Source organism: Zingiber officinale, chromosome 3A, assembly GCF_018446385.1.
Source record: "Zingiber officinale cultivar Zhangliang chromosome 3A, Zo_v1.1, whole genome shotgun sequence".
NCBI classification, from domain to species: Eukaryota; Viridiplantae; Streptophyta; class Magnoliopsida; order Zingiberales; family Zingiberaceae; genus Zingiber; species Zingiber officinale.
In genome coordinates this window covers 11,612,482-11,630,911 of record NC_055990.1, presented here as the reverse complement: position 1 = coordinate 11,630,911, position 18,430 = coordinate 11,612,482, and the positions used below count along the sequence as shown (strand labels likewise).

The 18,430-nt window shown below is 35.4% G+C and overlaps 1 protein-coding gene across 2 annotated transcripts; it reads right to left on the bottom strand.

Moving 5' to 3' along the window:
* Positions 1-787: 787 nt before the first annotated feature.
* On the bottom strand, positions 788-16,942 carry LOC122051154 (growth-regulating factor 5-like). Of its 2 annotated transcripts, XM_042612129.1 has the most exons (4): positions 16,513-16,942; positions 15,265-15,631; positions 1,143-1,618; positions 788-1,035 (listed from the first exon to the last, which is right to left on the bottom strand). In XM_042612129.1, the coding sequence occupies exons 1-4, from the start codon at positions 16,694-16,696 to the stop codon at positions 1,028-1,030; spliced, it is 1,035 nt and encodes a 344-aa protein (XP_042468063.1). In that variant the 5' UTR covers positions 16,697-16,942; the 3' UTR covers positions 788-1,027. The 2 variants fall into 2 exon arrangements, with proteins under 2 accessions (XP_042468063.1, XP_042468062.1); XM_042612128.1 differs by having other exon boundaries at positions 788-1,618.
* Between the last annotated feature and the right edge of the window lie 1,488 nt (positions 16,943-18,430).

Here is an 18,430-nt window from a genome sequence, read left to right as displayed (position 1 = left end):
AGGAAAACAATGTTCCGATAGATGTTCAACACTGGGAGCTAACAACTAATAAGATTCCTCCTCACCTGAGAAAAATAAGCTTTAAATCTACCGACTCCTACGATGTCAAACTAAAAACATATGCATCTCACTAATTCAAATTTAGAAAGTTGCTATTTTCTTGCACCAGCATTACTCACAGATTTATACAAATGCTAAATGAATAAAACTATTGAAAATTATCAATAGAATGAAAGATGAAGGATATCAAAATCAGGAAAGCATTGAGAATTCGAAATCGACCACGTTTTGCTCAAACCACCTAGCAGTGGATGAGTGTTAAATTTATTTTTTAACCATTTTTCTTTTTCTTTCTTTTTCAAAAGATACAGAGTATCCTATTTCAACCACTAGAAGAGCTAAAAACCTCCAAGACTGGAAGCATCAGGTGATGATCAAAAACTACTACAGACTCACCTATACAACCATCCTGGACTGCTAAACATTAGTGTCAAAAACTGAAGGCTAAGATAGCAGTATAAATAATGAGGAAGCTCAACCACCAAAACATTTACCTATATGGTAGAACAATTTAGTCTATTGCCTGTCTAATTTAACTAGCATGCCAGCTAGAAAGGTGATTCGCAGTCAGATAAAGCCCAATCCGATCACAGAACCATGGTCGTCTATTACCATTTCAAAAAATGAAACAAATAGCCTGCTAACATTACAAACTCATCCTTCAACTAATAATTTGAAATACTTGCTTCTGATCAAAAGAGACAAGATATGTAATAAAGGCATAATGTAAAAAAGGCACCATTGGGTTTAATTCTCAGAAACAAGCTTGGAAGTGAATAACTGTCTAACTAGTTACAAAATTTCTTGCACCCAGTTTCCTGGAATATTACAGTGCAAGATAATAGCACAGAATAAGAGTTCCCAGCTCAAGTATATGGTTGATTACACTGCTTAAAATCTCAGATAATACCAAACAGATGCTCTTCGTAGATTCAGTGGACTGGAGGTGTTCAAGATACCCTCCCTCTCAATCTTCTGGAGAAGTAAAATTACAGAATAAGGGATATGAGAAGAAAAAAAAAAGAACATACTTATCTGTAAACTATTCTGCAGTGCAAACATGGTTGGGGAATGAAACCCACCATTAGGTGATCTGGAAGAGATGCTGGTGAAGTTGGGTGAGGTCATTGGAAATGACATGGAGAGCTGGGTCGTGGAAAATGAGGCCCGGTTTGATCTACCTTCCTCCAGGTCTGGCCAAGAATCCCTTGCTTTGGGCCATTCTTCAAAAAAGGGTCTGAGGGACTGAGTTTCGTGTTTTGCAGACTCTGTTAAACTGAAATCACTTCCAAATAAAGAATGAACTTGGCGTTGTCGAGATAGTGAGGGGAGGGTAACTTGGCCAATATTTTGCAGTGACTGAAGTTGAGGGTACGCATTCTGCAGAAGAGAAGAATCCTGCAATTTTGACAGAGAAAATGTGGGTGACCGTGATGTCAACCGCGTCGACTGCCATGAGTTGTCAGCCGATAAGTCCACCCCAGGGACCCTTGCACTGTCAGAGGCTTCTGTAAAGAGGCTGTGTTCATCCACATCAGCTCTAAGACCAGCAACGTACCTGGAAAAATGGGCGCATCAACACCTTGACGAACAGAAAAAAAGTTTGACATAAATGTTATGCTGTAAGAAACAACTATTATCTTAAAGTTTAGGAAAGATAAGTTTCTATTATGCTGTCACAAAAAAAAAAAAACTTGAAACTGAAGGATTCTCTAGATGCATGCGCTCTTATTCCAATTTTCTTCCAGTGCGTCTAACCTTATTGTCATTTCAGGTAATTTCTAAAGCCCGTCAGTATTTTCCAATGCGAATGATTGTAGGTCATATTAAAACTTGGCTTTGTTCTAGATCATCATAATGGACGTATGCATATCAAGATGAGGTCACCTCTCAAACAAACAATATGTGATTTACCACAATTAATATCTCTCCAATTTCTGGGTGTCAAAATGTTTGAAGCTCTTTAGGTAAATTCAAAAATTAATAATAATAATAATCTCTAAGTTCATTCATCTTCACTATTCTCCTGAAAATTCTGATATTATCATGTTCACCAAGTAAAAGAGCAGAGAAATATTGGAAGAAGATCAATGAAAATATTTTTGAGATTACAAATAAAAACCTGATTTTCTTGGGTTCCTTGGGTTTGTAAACAACTTTTTTACATCACCTCTTACACATGGTGCATAGATTGGCATATAAGAGTGCAGTTTGGCTTGACCAATTGCGTGCACATGCAGGTTGGGATTGAGGTTCGGCATGAGCTGGGGGAAAACACACATGTAATATGATGCAAGCATAAATAGTTTAGTCAATCCATACGAAATAAAATCTTTTCTGATCAATTTTTATTTATAAAAGGTATAAATTTTCATTGAAAAGATTTTCTGAAATGACATTTTTGTTGAATTGAACCATTCATTAAATTATTTTATAGAAATATTACAACCCGATATAATAGCCTTTTGAGGATTATACAGAGAGATTTATCTTGGTTTTATTCGTCATTGTGCATGGACAAAAACCCAAATTTTCTATAAAGAAAATAGTTTTCCCCTCCTTGAAGCTCTGGTGATCAAAAAGTCCATCCATATGCAAAATGAGTTAGTTGTCAGATCTTGAAGAGAAGATGTATGACATCACATGAACTGATGTAAGGCAATATTTTTTCTAAAGGGACTCAACTAGTTAACGTTTCACCAGATACTCTTTGTTTACTATGTCTGCAGTATCTTGTTTCCGTGCATTAGTTCTTTCTTATTTAGATCTTCAGTTTTCTAATTACAAACAACTCCTATTTGATTTTTCCCTACATTGGTTTTATCAAGTTTACAGAGATTGTTGAGTATTTTAACTGCCCACTCAACTAATGTTCATAGAAGAGGCTAATTGCAAACTCTTTTCAGACAATAACTTTAACTGCTGGGAACAGGGAATGAAATTTTGGTTGACTGTGAAGTCATTTTGTGTAATTGAAATAGTGGTCAATCTTTTTAATGAATTAGAACATGCTTCAACCATAGCACGTAACAAAGAGATTATCTTTGCCACACATATATTACATGCTCTATTTGTATCCTATAAAAGGTGTATATACATCTACAACTATGGCTATATGGTTATGGTTGACAATAGAGAGAAAAATGACTGAGGATTCTTATCTGAGAAATATACCACAGCCACAACTACGGCTATATAGTTATGGTTGACAATAGAAAAGAAAAATGACTCTGAAGATTCTTATCTGATAAATATACCACAGCCAAGTTCCTAAATTTTGAATTAGTTGATGGAAAGTCTGCAATCCAAGAGATTCTTTTTACATTACCTTGTCAGGAGTGATATGATTTTACAGAAGTTTTGTCTATCATAAAAAGCTCCCTGCTAGTTGGGAAAAATTTGGTTCACTCTTAGTGGGGAAAGCTTGGGTATGTCTCTGAATCATAGCAAACAAATTTTTTTTCTATTCCTTCTCTAGTACATCCTCATCTAAATATTTTAGTCCCCTAATGTCAAGTCTACAAAAAAAAAAAGAATGTTTAATTTCAAACTCAAAATCAAAGAGAAAGACAAAACATGCTAGATCTATGAAAAGATGGGGCACTTAATAAAGTTTTTTCATGAAAGGATGCCAAATTTGGCGATGAATTCGCCAATATGAAGAAGCGTAATCCAAATGCACAAGCCAATATGGTGACTTTTATTATCGGCCCAGATGAAGTGTCTTGTTTAATCCAAGTTTATTTGATGTCAATATTAATTGCAAGGTTCAAAATCTCTACTTGTGCCAAACCATACTATTTCAGTACTGTGTCAGTGTCCCAATGTAGGGTGACGATGATGGCAAACAGGACAAGAAATTTGGAAGGAGATGAAGAAAAGAAAAGGAACATAACCATGTATCTAAGTTTGGACTTTGTCTCATCTAACATGGTTCAATTTTGACATTTAGTTACATAAACATACAACAACAATAACAAAAACAACCAAGCATTTTCCCACTAGGTGGGGTCGGCTGTATGAATCCTTTTACGCCATTGAGCTTTATCTCCTATTATATCATCATCTATATTTAAATAAATTTTATCTTGTTTGATTGTTGCTAACCAAGTCTTTTTTTGGTCTTCCTCTTCCTCGTTTGATATGCATGTTTATCATAGTTTCACATCGCCTAACTGGTGATCATTTAAGTACATGTCTGTATCATCTTAAACGTGTCTCTCGGAATTTTAATTGCAACTCCGACTTTCTCTCTAATGCTCTCATTTCTTATTTTGTCCATCTTCGTATGTCCACACATCCACCTTAACATCCCCATCTCTGTAACTCTCATCTTCTGCTCATGTGCTCGAGTCATAGCCCAACATTCAGCTCCATATAACATAGCAAGTCTAACTGCGGTTTTATAGAACTTACCTTTAAGTTTAAGAGGTACTTTACGGTCACATAAAACACTCAATGCTCCCCTCCATTTCACCCATCCTGCTTGTATTCTATGTAAAACATCTCTCTCAATCCCTCCATCATTTTGTAAAAATGATCCTAAATATTTAAATCTCTCGGTTCCGAGCAACTCGTCCTCTCCTATCTTAACAATTATTTCATTACTTCTAATATTGCTAAACTTAAATTCCATATATTCTGTCTTCAATCTATTAAGCTTAAAACTTTTCCCTTCTAGTGTTTCCCTCCAAGATTCTAGCTTAGCATTTACTCCTTCACGTGTCTCATCTACCAAAATAATATCATCTGCAAACAACATGCACCACGGTACTATGTCTTGAATGTGCGCAATGAGTTCGTCCATAATTAGTGTAAAAAGAAAGGGACTTAGAGCTGATCCTTGATGTAACCCTATCTTTATTGGAAATGCTTCAGTTACTCCGCCTAAAGTCTTTACTCTTTTCGTTACATCCTCATGCATATCCTTAATTAATTCAATATATGTTATGCTAACACCTCTCTTTTCTAAAATTCTCCATATAAGTTCTCTTGGGACTCTATCATAAGCTTTTTCTAAGTTAATGAATACCATGTGTAGATCTTGTTTTTGCTCCCGATATTTTTTAATTAATTGTCTAAGAAGATGTATAGCTTCTATTGTCGACCTTCCAGGCATGAACCCAAATTGATTTTCTATCACTGTGTCTCCTTCCTTAATCTTTTTTCTATTACATTTTCCCAAAGTTTCATAGTATGACTCATTAGTTTAATACCTCTATAATTTGCACAATTTTGTATGTCTCCCTTATTCTTATATAAGGGAACTAGAGTACTTATCCTCCCTTGATCAGACATTTTTTTCGTTTTCAATATCATGTTAAATAATTTTGCAAGTCATTCAATACCTTGTTTCCCTAAGCACTTTCATACCTCTATCAGAATATCATCTGGTCCAACGGCTTTTCCATTGTGCATCTCATTTAAAGTTTGTTTTACTTCTGAAGTTTGAATTCTACGATAGAAATTAAAATTTCTATGCTCATTTGACCTAATTAAAGTACCTAAGTTAAGTTGGTCACCTAAACCTTCATTAAAAAGTTGATGAAAATACCTCTTCCACCGCTCTTTTATTTCTCAATCATTTACTAATACCCTATTACATTCATTTTTAATACATTTTACTTGGCTAAGATCTCTTGTTTTTTTTTCTCACTTTAGCTATTCTATAAATATCTCTTTCCCCTTTTTTTGTATCCAATTTTTGATATAACCGTTCAAAAGTTTCATTTTTTACTTCACTCACTACTTTCTTAGCTTCTTTCTTGGCTATTGTATATTTTTTTAAGTTTTCCTCGTTCTTACAAATATATAATTCCTTGTAAGCTATTCGTTTTGCCTTCACTTTCTCTTGTACTTTCTCATTCCACCACCAAGATTCTTTACTTAGTGGTGCATGTCCCTTTGACTCACCGAGTACACTCTTAGCTACTATTTTCAACTTTGATATCATCTTATCCCATGTTGTATTAGAGTCATCGTATATTTCACCTAATGCTTGTACTTCTACCTTCTCCTTAAATATATGTTATTTCCCATCCTTTAACTTTCACCACTTAATTCTAGGAATTGTACCTAAGCTACCTTATTTAGTTACATAAACATAAGCTAAAAAAATAACAAGTAGTATATCAATACATAGCATGATACTCATCAACATAATTAACACAAGAAGGATTACTTGTGACGAGTAGCACCAAGTTTATGGTAATTTATCGAAACAATACAATTCAGCTGAGTTGCCCCGTAGAAAAAGAATTTCAAGTTGTGGTTAATTGTTAAACTTTTATTGCCTCTCATGATAGAGAGCAACAAACAATAAGATATCAGATTTAAGAGTACTAAAAATAAGATGACTGAGAAAAAATTTTAGCACTGCAAAAGGGATATTGTATTCCATAAGTGTAAAGAAATTTAATTAATGGTTTTTGTTTAGTTCAATTGGATTATGAGATGCCTTTCAAATTTAATATTGTAGTGCTACATTTAGGGTTATCTTCATGAGTTACATGTAGAAATTATTTTATCTAATAATAGAAACTATTTTTGTGTATATTCTTATAATGTGGAGTTTTATGATATTTAGCAGGATCACTTAGGAAATGTGAATTTTAATGCAACCAAACATATGATGAAGTTTGAATTAACTCCTAAGCAAATTGCTGAATGTTCCCAAGAAAGGATATATTGTACGTAGTTTTACCCTACTTTGCAAAAAGTTATTTCCGTGACTCGAACCCGTGACCTCTGGGTTACAATAACTTTAGCGCCAAGGCTCCCCTTCATAGATAGAAATTCTAAGAATAATTAAAAAAAAAATAAGGACTAATGGAAAGTTCACTTGAATGTTTTTTTAAGAAATTTAATCGATTCTCTTAAATAATTCCCTATAGTCTTCTCACTCAAATGAGAGTAAAATTTAAAAATACATCCTAGGAGAGATGGACAGTGTCATGTTAGGAAGTTCATAATTATGTAACCTTTTTTATAGAGAGAAACTCTATATGTTGGTGTAATTGTGTCCTTAAGTGGTTTTGATGCTTGGGCAAAGATTTAAGTTAGAATATATTGTATTTACTAATGAGGTGTGTTAAGCATGCAGGAGTGGGTTACTTGACACGAATATTGCATGTGCAATAGATCAAAAGTGACCGGATGTTTGGTAAATGAAAGTTTTAGTAGGTTAAGAGTACCTAGATGGCTTGAAGATTAGGAAGATCCGAAAGCAAGACTTCTTGGCATACAAGTCCTAGAGAAGGATACTCTTAGCATATGATATTGTGCAAAGGTTGAGTGTCATGGGTTAGGTTTAGACACGGACTAAACCTTCCAAGTAGCTTTAGTCATTCATAGACTCAACTGAAAATTGACTCAGGTTAAATGAAAAGAGAGGAAAATGTTTCTATTCACCTCTGTTTGTAAGACAATAGAATAATAGTCAACTTTATAAGAACAATTGTTATTTGAGTCAACTAAAGAAATAATTTTGCTCTTATAACAGAACCAATTATTCTGTTGATACAGTTGATGATCTCAAAGATTCTGCAGGACTAGTGGAAGATTGAGTCGACTAATAAATCAGTTATACAATTACAACAGAATGATTGTATTCCAGAAGCTTCAGCAAGATCAAATGATATTTGACTAACGACATATTTAGTCAAATGAAGTGGTAAGTAAAGTTGTTGTGAAGGAAAGAATAATCAACTAAAAGCTTAAAACAATTCACTGAAATTGTGTAGATGTGTAGAGAAGATATAATGAATGTTGAATAAAGACTTAATGTAAGGATATAAATAGGGGTCAAGGAGCTACAAAAAGGCTTATAAAAGTGCTCACACTCTGCTCATTCTCTCAACTTTTTCTCTAGTTTTCTTAAGGAGTTTTTGTAAGAAGTTTCTTGAGAAGGAAAAAGCTAGTGGATTTTGTACAATGACTCGTCGAAGAGTCATACAGTGTTGAGTAAGAACCAAGCCTTTCAAACGGCGTAAAAATCTAGAGTTAGCATTGTTTCTTTATTGCTTTCATATTTGTGTTTGCCGTTTCTCTGTTGTTGTGTACTAGTCATTTGTAGAAGTTTAAACGATCAATTATTCACCCCCCTCTAGCCTCTTATTTAGATCCAACACTATATACATGATGTTTATACTTTAGCATTCAATAAAAATACAAGGAGAAAAGCCTACATTTGTAGGATCAATTTGATGGTTGTGGCATTCCACCTAGAATGGAAGGGGTGAATAGTCAGCGCCTCTAAATTGAAAATCTTGTGCAAAAGCAAAGATAATAAATGCGTTAGTGGTTTGATGTACTCGTGTGTGTTTGTTCGTAACGGTATAATACATGGCAGAAATAAGAAATATAAACAAAACATACTCATTAACACAAGGATATAAAGTAATTCAAAGATTGCTCCAAATTAACAATCTATGGCACATTCATTGAGTCAATCTCAAATATTTCACCATTAAGAGGTATTAAGACAAACCTCTTACAATCCCATATTAAGATGTTTATAATGAAACCTTTCATCTTAAACAATGGAATGAATAAAGAGAGATTACTAAGAGTTTAAGTCGAAGCCTTCAACTTTATCCAACCCCTTAAAGCTTTTTGAGCAATGTAAGCATTTGATTAGAGCATGAAGAATATTTTTCATGGAATCTTTCCATCTAAAAGTCCTCCAAGCGTCTATTGATAAAACCTCCAATGGCTACATTTTATCAACCTACAGTCAGCTTTATTGTAGGGATTGCATTTTATCTTTCACTGTGCAATTAGCTTAATCATAAAGATTGATCTTGGACCATGTAATTAGGTTAATTGTAGGGATTGTAATTGATTAGCATAATTATAGGGTGATGCATATAAATATTTACACATAAGTAAATAAAGATATAGAAAAATTATTTCTTCTCTTTCTCTTCTACATGGTACCATAGCATAGCAATATTTATCTCTATCGAAAGTTAATCCTTTCTGCTACTGATGATCCTCGTGCCGCCACTACCCAAAACTCTATCACCGCCACCGCTCTAATCTACTACTCAGGTTTCTACCTCTGACCTTTTCCTGCAATGATGTCTTCATATTCTAAACCTAATTTGGCTACCACTATTAAATTGAATAGGACCAACTATCTCTTACGTTTGTTTGAACTATTCCCGGTCCCACAAGAAGAAGGAGCATATTCTATCCGACCCTCCTGATCCTAAAGATCCGAAAGATGCAAATTGGGTTTTGGACAATTGTTCTATTATGGCTTGGCTCCTCAACAGTATAGAGGAGTTCGTAAGCACTAATGTTATGTTCGTGGAAATTACCAAAGAAATGTGGGATGCCTTAGGAGGCATGTATTCAAATGACAAGAATATTTCTCATGTTTTTGAATTATATAAAAAACTTTTCACTCTTCGCCAAGACGGTTAGTCTGTTACTAACTATTTTGCTACTCTTAAGGGGGTTGCTGATATACCATCCTCTCTCATGTGATGCTCAGACTCAAAAGAATCAATGGGAGGAATCCTTAGTTGCAAAGTTCGTATCTAGTTTAGATTTCACTCTACGATCGGTTCAGGATAATCTACTGGCAAGTGATAATACTCCCACATTATCAAATATTCGGTTTCAAATTCTTCGTGTGACCACATACAGTCCTGACAATAGCTCTTCCCCATCTTTCGATACTTCAGCTATGGCTACTCATGGACGGGGGTTCTCTCGGGGTCATAATAATGGTCGTGGTCATGGAACTGATGCCACTAGGGGTGGCTGTTTGTGTGTTCATTGTGGTCGTTCCAACCATACCTCCGAGAAGTGTTGGGCGAAGTTTGGTAAGCCTAATCTGATTAACAATGCATCTACCAGACAATCGACACCACCACCACATGATGACAATATAATCTCTGTTCCCGAACTGATTATGAGAAATTGCTTCACTCTTCTACCGGCATTCCTTCTGCCACTCTCGTCCTCTACAGGTGAGTTTGCGGTATCTCATGAAAAGTCTTGGATGTTGGATTCTATTCTTCTTCCTCTTTCGTTTCCTCATCTTTATGCCCTATATGCCTAACCAATGACATCTATTCTCCAATTACGAGATTAGGTGTTGTTAGACCCACTACAAATATCACTCTTGATAATGTTCTCTTTGCACCGAAATTTCCTGTTAGTTTACTGTCCATAAGCCAACTCACAGCTATTCTATATCGTTTTATCCATCCTATTGTAATTTGTATCTTTGAGACCTACAAATGAAGAGGATGATTGGTAGAGGATATAAGTGTGATGGCCTATACTATCTGGATTTTGTTACACTTGCATATTCCCACGCACTCTCAACAACGGTGTCTCCTTAGGTCACTCATCTCCTTTCTCTCATAAAATTCAGTTCATGTTCCGTCTAACTGATTTCCAATGCAAATCTAATGAGTTCAGCAAACATCATTGCATATTTTTTCCTTCTAGAGTTGATAAATATAGTTCTTTTGCTTTTGAACTTGTTCATTATGATGTTTGGGGATGTAGCAGAGTTATGTCTAGAGGGGGCTTTCAGTATTTTATAATTTATGATTATTCCCGCATGACGTAGTTATATTTACTCAAAAATAGAAGTGAGGTTCCTGATGTTCTACAATCATTTTAAAATGAAATAACAACCCAATATTTTGTTGACTTGCGCACTCTTCGTACTAATAATACACTTCAGTTCACTCCTAAAACTGATTCTATATTCTGTCATTCTTATGGCATAATTCATCAAACATCTTGCTCATACACTTCCCAGCAAAATGAGATTGTTGAACGCAAACACCGTCATATTTTAAACATAGCTCGTACACTTCTCTATCACATGCATGCCCCTAAGTATTTGTGGGAAGATGTTGCTTGCTTCCTCATAAATAGGATGTCATCTACTTTGTTACGTGGGGTTCTCATGTCTTCATCCTGACAAATATATTTTCTCTATGCCTCGCATATTTAGTTGTGTTTGTTTTGTACATAATTTTACTTCTAACTTGGATAAATAGTCTCCTCGCTCTATTAAATGCGCCCTGCTTGGATATTCTCATACACAAAAAGGATATCGTTGCCTTTATCCATTCACAAAACACAATTACACATGTTATATTTTTTTTGAGTCACAACCTTACTTTTCCCCCATCTGGCTCAGTCTCCTGATACGTTAGCATCTCCTCCATTACCTATCCCACCATCAATATCCCACTACAGATGCTCCGTCTCCTAAACCATTGCAAGTGTATACAAGGCGTTCCCGGCCAAAACTTATCTCATGTCCCTCGCCTCCTCTTACAGCAGCTCCTAATGCTCCTCGCCCCTACAATATTGATCTGCCCATTGCTCTTCATAAAGTATTTGTTCTTGCGCTACCAATTCGTTGTCTAATCATATCTCATTTGATTATCTTGGTCATGCTTTCCGCACTTTTGCTATTTCTCCCTCATCTATAGAGGTTCCAACTTCCTGCTCTGAGGCTTATTAACACTCTGCTTAGCGGACTACAATGGATAAAGAAATGTCCACCTGATCTCTCGTGGTACTTGAGAGCTTGTGCTATACCACCTTCCGTTGATATTGTTGTCTTTCGTTGGATGTTTACTCTGAAGTATCAAGCTGACAATACTATTGATCAATACAAAGCTCGCCTGGTGGCCAAAGGATTTATCCAAATTTGCGGTATTGACTACTTGGAGACGCTCTCTGCTACTGCCTGCCTGAATTCTATTAGAGTTCTGGTCTCCTTGGTTGTCAATCAATATTTACGGTGTTGACAACTTTGAGACGTTCTCTCCTACTGCCTGCCTGAATTCTATTAGAGTTCTATCCTCCTTGGTTGTCAATCAATCTGGCCAATATATCAACTAGATGTGAAAAATATCTTCCTTTATGGTGAATTGCACAAGATTGTTTTTATAGACCAACCTCCCGGGTATGTTGCTCAGGGGGAGACTGCTGCTATGGTTTGCAACTTAAAAAGGCTATTTATGCTCTTAAACAAAGCCCCAGAACAAACTCAGTAATATAATCGGGGTTGTTGGCTTCAAGCAGTATAAATCTGATCATTTTGTGTTTGTACAACATAGCACGATTAGGATTATCATTCTGATTGTTTCTGTTGATGATATCATAATATTCGACCGTGATATAAGTGGGATTGACGAAATTAAGAAATATTTACAACAACACTTTGTTACTAAGGATATGTCCTAAGTATTTCTTCAACAAACCTGAAGTTTCATTATGCCAACTACAAATTTACTCAAAGAAACTGGATTGCTTGGAATGAAGCCAGTTGATACTCCAATAGATATCAATCCAAGTGTTTGGATGATACAAGAGAATTTTTTGAGAATAAGGCAAAATATAGATGTCTTGTTAGGAAACTCATCTACTTAACAGTAACGAGACCTGACATCTCCTTTGCAGTTGGAATGGTCAGTTGTTTTATAAATAAGCCGAAGGATGCTGCAATCAAGATTCTCAAGTACATCAAGAAATCTCCAAGAAAAAGGGTTGTCTTTTAAGATAAATGGGCACCTAAAGATCGAAACTTATTTTGATCTCGACTATGCTGAATCAAAGACCAATAGACGATCCACTTCTAGGTATTGTACGAATGTAGGAGGAAATCTGTAACATAGCGAAGTAAGAAACAAATTGTCATTGCTAGGTCAATTGTTGAAGCTGAGTACAGAGCCATGACTCATACTGTGGCTGGAATGTTGTGGCTGAAAAATTTGCTTGAAGAATTAGGATTCACTTACAATGAACCACTATCTATAACCAAGCAGCTATTCACATTGCAAGTAACCCGATTTTTTACGAGAGAATTAAGCATATGAAGTTGACTGTCACTTTATTCGCGAGTGTGTAATGAGCCAAAAAATTGTCACTCACATCATCATCCAATTAAGTTGTTGATGTCTTCACTAAAGCATTGGGAGAAAAACAATTCCTAGACCTTTGTGACAAGCTAGATATAATTGACATATATGCTCTAGCTTGAGGGAGAATGATTATTACAACTTTATGACTGTGTGATTAACTTATATGCATCTTATCTTTGACCGCGCAATTAGCTTAATTATACGGATTGATCTTGGACCCTGTAATTAACTTAATTGTAGAGACTGTAATTGATAGGCATAATTATAGGGTGATGTATATAAATACCTACACATAAACACATAAGTGAACAAAGATACAGAAAAATTATTTCATCTCTTTCTCTTCTACACAACTAATAAATTATCAATTAACATACTAGATTATTGTAGCCTAGTGCACTAAGCAAATTGTTCACATTTTCTAGGCGGTTACTAAGATAAACATGAATACTAGCAAATTCTAGCTGTCCTTACTAAAAAGAAATGGGATGTTTTGGATAGGAAAAAAAACTATCTTGAACTGACATTATAAAAGATTTCTTACATTCTTAGAGGAATATAGTAATGTAAGTTACATTGTTGAAACTGCAAGAAAGTTAAGGCGTAGTTAGTTATATGTTTACACTATGTGGTGGCACTATTTCCTGGAGGTTTTTTAAGCAAATTATCATCCCTCATGCCACTTAAGAAGTTGAGTTGTGAGCTTTGGATATTGGTAGCAGAAACTAATTGGTTCAGAGATTTCTTGGTCAATGTTCAATTATTGAGAAATCTTATTCTTGTAAATCTTGATGTATTGTGATAACCAACCATAATTAGTCAAGTTGAGAGCTTCAAGTTGAACCTATTTGATGAAACTAGTCCCCTCTACTACTAAAAGAAAGCACATATAAAACACATTAACGCTTTAACTGGCAACTACTTTTTTTGTCTCTGGATAATCCAGAGCTTAAACTGCGTACAATGGATCCTTCCCCGGGACCTTGCATGGCGGGAGCTTCGTGCATCGGGCTGCCCTTTGTTATAATCCAGAGCTTTAACAAAAGGTTGCACTAGAAAGAACAAGGGCATCCACAGGAGTTCCAACAGTTCAAGAGAGAAAGTTTCCAGTTCTTGCAAGTGTTTTGGAAACCAAATGAACCTGCCAGTTACAGAATCGGAGGCCAATCTGGTGCCAGCTGAATTAATGAAGACACTCAATGTTGAATATGAATTTTTACTGGTTCAATTGAAAAACCAAGAGCAGGGGTGCTAGCCGGTTTGATCCCTCTGTCAAAATTTGACAACACTGGTTTCCTACCAAGCAAATAATGTGATACCTAAATTTAGTCTCACATAGAGAATTGTGAGCTAATATGTATATCTAGATGGTGAGCTACTACTAGTAGGGCTTCAACAATTAAACTAGTGTTTGACCCTAATAAGTTAATGGATGCGATGAGATGTTGGAAGATTATCTATTGTGATAATGAGTCACCATTAGGCCTCGTTGTCAATTAGGGATGATTTTAGATTACAATTTTGAACTTCAGGACTTGAAAAGGACATCAAATCTTATGTGTGGGGTTGTGATATCCTGTCCTAGATATGGGGAGGCATTCGAAAGACACCAATGAACCTCACATTTTGTCTATTAGATATGATTCTGCAGTATGAGTTGGATTCTAGCTACAAGCTATAAAAGGTAGTCCAGTGCACAAAGCTCCCTCCAATGCAGGATCCCAGAGAAGGGTTGGATCACATTAGATCTATTGTACGCAACCCAAAGTGGGGGATAATTCTAGCATTCTAGTTTAGTTTCATATAGTGAGTTGTGGCCTAAGGTTCATAAGCTTAGATGAAATCTGACCCAGCACAGATGAGAAAATTAATATATTTGTCCAACCCAACAAGAAGCCCAAAATCATTGACCCCAACTGTTATCCCAGTAATCAAGCTTATAGACATCTTCAAATTAGCCCATAATTCAACAAGGATAAACTGGGATACCACATACAACAGATGTTTTTTTCCTCAAGTAAACATGCTGACCAAAATGGTAAAAGAAGATAGGTATTTTTCTAAACTCATTGGCTAAATTGTCGATATGCATAGGTGGAGTCTCTTGAAGTGTTAATTTGTGGCGATGAGAAAAATTACCTCAAGTACTTCCAATAAATAAATTCAAGTTAACCAATCAGCAGACAATAATCTGGATCTATTAAAAAGCACTTATTAACTCCACTTGAACACAAGACGATCATAATCTCATATAAAATCATAATAATTATTTTTTAAAGTAGAACTAGTGGCATACCTATTACTCACGGTGCCAGTGCCCAATGGCAGCTGAGTTGAGCTGGTAACACTGATGCATGGACTATGAGTAACTGGACCAGCAGTCGAATGCATGGTGATGTTCTGAAGGTTCCTAAGACCACTCCCACTTGCATTGTTACTGGAGGGAGAAAGGGATGTCAAAGTTGATGAGGTATTCTGAGTTTGGGAGACAGTTTGTGATTCCACAGGCTTTCTTGAACGGTTGCGACCACGGTGCATGTGACGCTCACAATACTTGGAGCCAGGATATGCATCCTTAGAGCAGCGCCACTTCTTTCCATCAGTTCGACGACACCGCCCTGGTTCTGGGTCTGGTTTCTTTCCATAGTAGGAATAGTAACTCACTAAAATAAAGAGAAAATATGAACTTATAGGAGTTGTATTTATAGAAGAATAGACAATAACAAAAGATAGAAAAATACAGCTAATTCAGAAGAACTGTTGCCTGAGGCAAGATTCTAAATTAAAATTTATAGATCCACTAGGTTATCATAAAACAAAATATCCGTGTCACTACGAAGGAACGCAAGCTAATCAAATTCTATAAAGAGCATACGGCAAACATCCATTTCCGAAGGTATAAGGAGCTGTAAGCTGTTTACAGTGGCTAACGATTCTTCCCAAATCAAAGAAACATGGAAAAGAAGTAAAGAAACTCAGAACAATAGTAAGAAACCAAAATAGATGGAGAGAGAGAAAAAAAAATATTTGACATTCAACAAAAAATTAGGCGAGGAGATAATGCGCATATAACTCTGTAAGTTAGAAAGATTAAAATTCCTGGATACGACATATTGATGGAACAAGAAACCCTCTGCTGAACTATTTCATTCACAGAATAAATGGTTGAAAAACCGTAACTTTTTCTATCTTGACTGTAAAACTGAAATAGAAGTTCTAGGACAGCTATATATATAGCAAACCTGAAATACTCAATCGTTAAAAATAAGTTATTAAAGGAAGTCATAAAACTACATCAATATCCCGGCAAAAAAGGCCACATGAGGCAAATGTAGAAGATGTTCACGACTTTAGGGCAAACCAATACTTGAAAACGATCACCCAAAACATCTAGTCACAGGAAAGCATCAGTCGAGTCGAGAAAAATAAAAAAAATCAACTTCAAAGGAAAACTCGAATCAGTAAATAAGCTTCAAACGAAAGCCACTAGTAGAACAGAAAAACAAGAGGGCAAAATGATGAGAGCTTGGCCTCGATCTCTTACGAGAAGGGTGATAATATCGTCCGTCCAAAGCCTCGAATCTTCTCCGAATGGGAACGATGAGCTCCGGCGGCACAGGCATGCCTGCTATCAGATACTTCAAGATCAACGCCTGGTGCTCCAGCTCTTGCCACTGAGCCTCCGTGAAAGGGCGAGGGCCCCCAAGCGCCGCCTCGTAGATGTTCATCGGCGCCGCGACCACAGAACAAACCTAAAGGGAGGCTAGAAGCAGCAGATCGATAAGAGGAGAGGAAAGAGCAAGGAGGAGGCCCCCAAACTCAGTCATGGCCGGAGGCAGGATGGAAGGTTGAGCCATCCTCCGGCGACGAGGGACTTACGAAGCTTCGCCATTTGGGGGCGGAAAGGAGAAGGAAAGGTGCGGTGGAGAGAGAGAGATGGCGGTGGCAGTCTTCTGTATCAGACAAACGAGAAAGTGCAGATCATTGCAAGAGAGAGGTGCGGATGCAAATTAACGAACTATAAAGGATTCAAATGGAATTCGATTCATAGTCTGGGCCACAATTTAAGGCCCCAATTGGGCCGTAAGCCCAACAATTTATTGCGACCAGACGAAGGAAAGCATTCATCAGTTGCAATCATGAAGAAGCATTTATTGTTCAAAATATAATGTATTAATGTTGTAGTGAACTTAAAGCTAAAACCAAAAACCAAGTGGATTGCAAGCATCTGGCCAAACACTTTAGATAATAAAAATAAAACTAATGGCCTATTGAAATGCCTTTTATATATATATATACTCATACTTCTTAATTTTGAAAAACAATGGTCAATATATGATACAAAATTGCTAATATATTTAAGGTGTTTCTAAAAATTAATTCATTGTACTTTTTTATTTGAATTATTATAAGATAATGAAATTGTTTCAAAAAATGACCTTACTTTTTTTCATAGTCCTTAATAGTCTTTTTTTCTTGAAGTTAATAATATTAGATACAGTTCAATAACATGTCTCAACTCACATTTGATTCAACTTCACAAATTGACCCATTTTCATAAAGATAATTCATTTAAAAAATATTTTAATGAAATAACAATTGATTTTTTAAAGAGTTAGTTATTCCTACACCTCAAAATTTATTTTGTTAAAATGTATAATTTTCTAATGTGATCTTAAATAGTTTTATATTGAGTCAAATGGCAGGATTAGCTTATGACACAATTAGCATCGTATAAATCAGCACACTTTCCTGCAATGATGATATGACACCACTGATGCCTATATGATACCTAAGGACAATCGGTTAAAGCCAATTTAAACGTTCGGTTTGAATTATTCGAAAATTTATTTTTTAAAAAAAATATATGTTGATTTATTCAATTCATTTTAAATATAAAAATCAATTAAATTGAATAACATCAATCAATCGACTATTATACCCTAAATAGTTGTTGACTCATGATATTATTTTTTTTTAAAAAAAAAACATGATTTCTAAATGAACAGTCAACTAAAAAATATTAATTAATTCGATAATTGATCAAATTAATCAATTTTTTCAGTTCAAGTTATTTGATTTTCATGATAAAATTCAGTATGTTCGATTGTTCAATAAAAATTAAATTTATTCTGTTTTGCTTTAATTATTTTAATCGGTTTAATTATTATTGATTGTTCACCGTTAAATCTTAATAATACTCTAGATAATTCATCTGTGACATCTTAAGATATGCATTACAAAAAAAACATCCGTATAGGGACGGTTTCTTTTACTTTTAAGAGTGACTTTTAACCACTTCTATACTTTTACCAACGGTTTGAAAACTGCTCCTCTTGTCGTCGTCCCTATATCCTATCGAAGCGATTTTCGTAACCGTTGGTAAAAATTAAAAACCGCGCGCTCCTATTATACTTTATAGGTACGGTTTGAAATCGATCTTGCATGTTATACATATAACA

Bases quoted from the DNA above. Each gene is read 5' to 3' on its own strand.
- LOC122051154 (XM_042612128.1), bottom strand. From the start codon at position 16,696: ATGAACATCTACGAGGCGGCGCTTGGGGGCCCTCGCCCTTTCACGGAG. The intron at 15,632-16,512 runs GTAAGAGATCGA...TCTTTATTTTAG, and splicing joins ACGATATTATCACCCTTCTC to TGAGTTACTATTCCTACTAT. The intron at 1,619-15,264 runs GTATGCCACTAG...CCATTTTTCCAG, and splicing joins ACTGGCACCGTGAGTAATAG to GTACGTTGCTGGTCTTAGAG.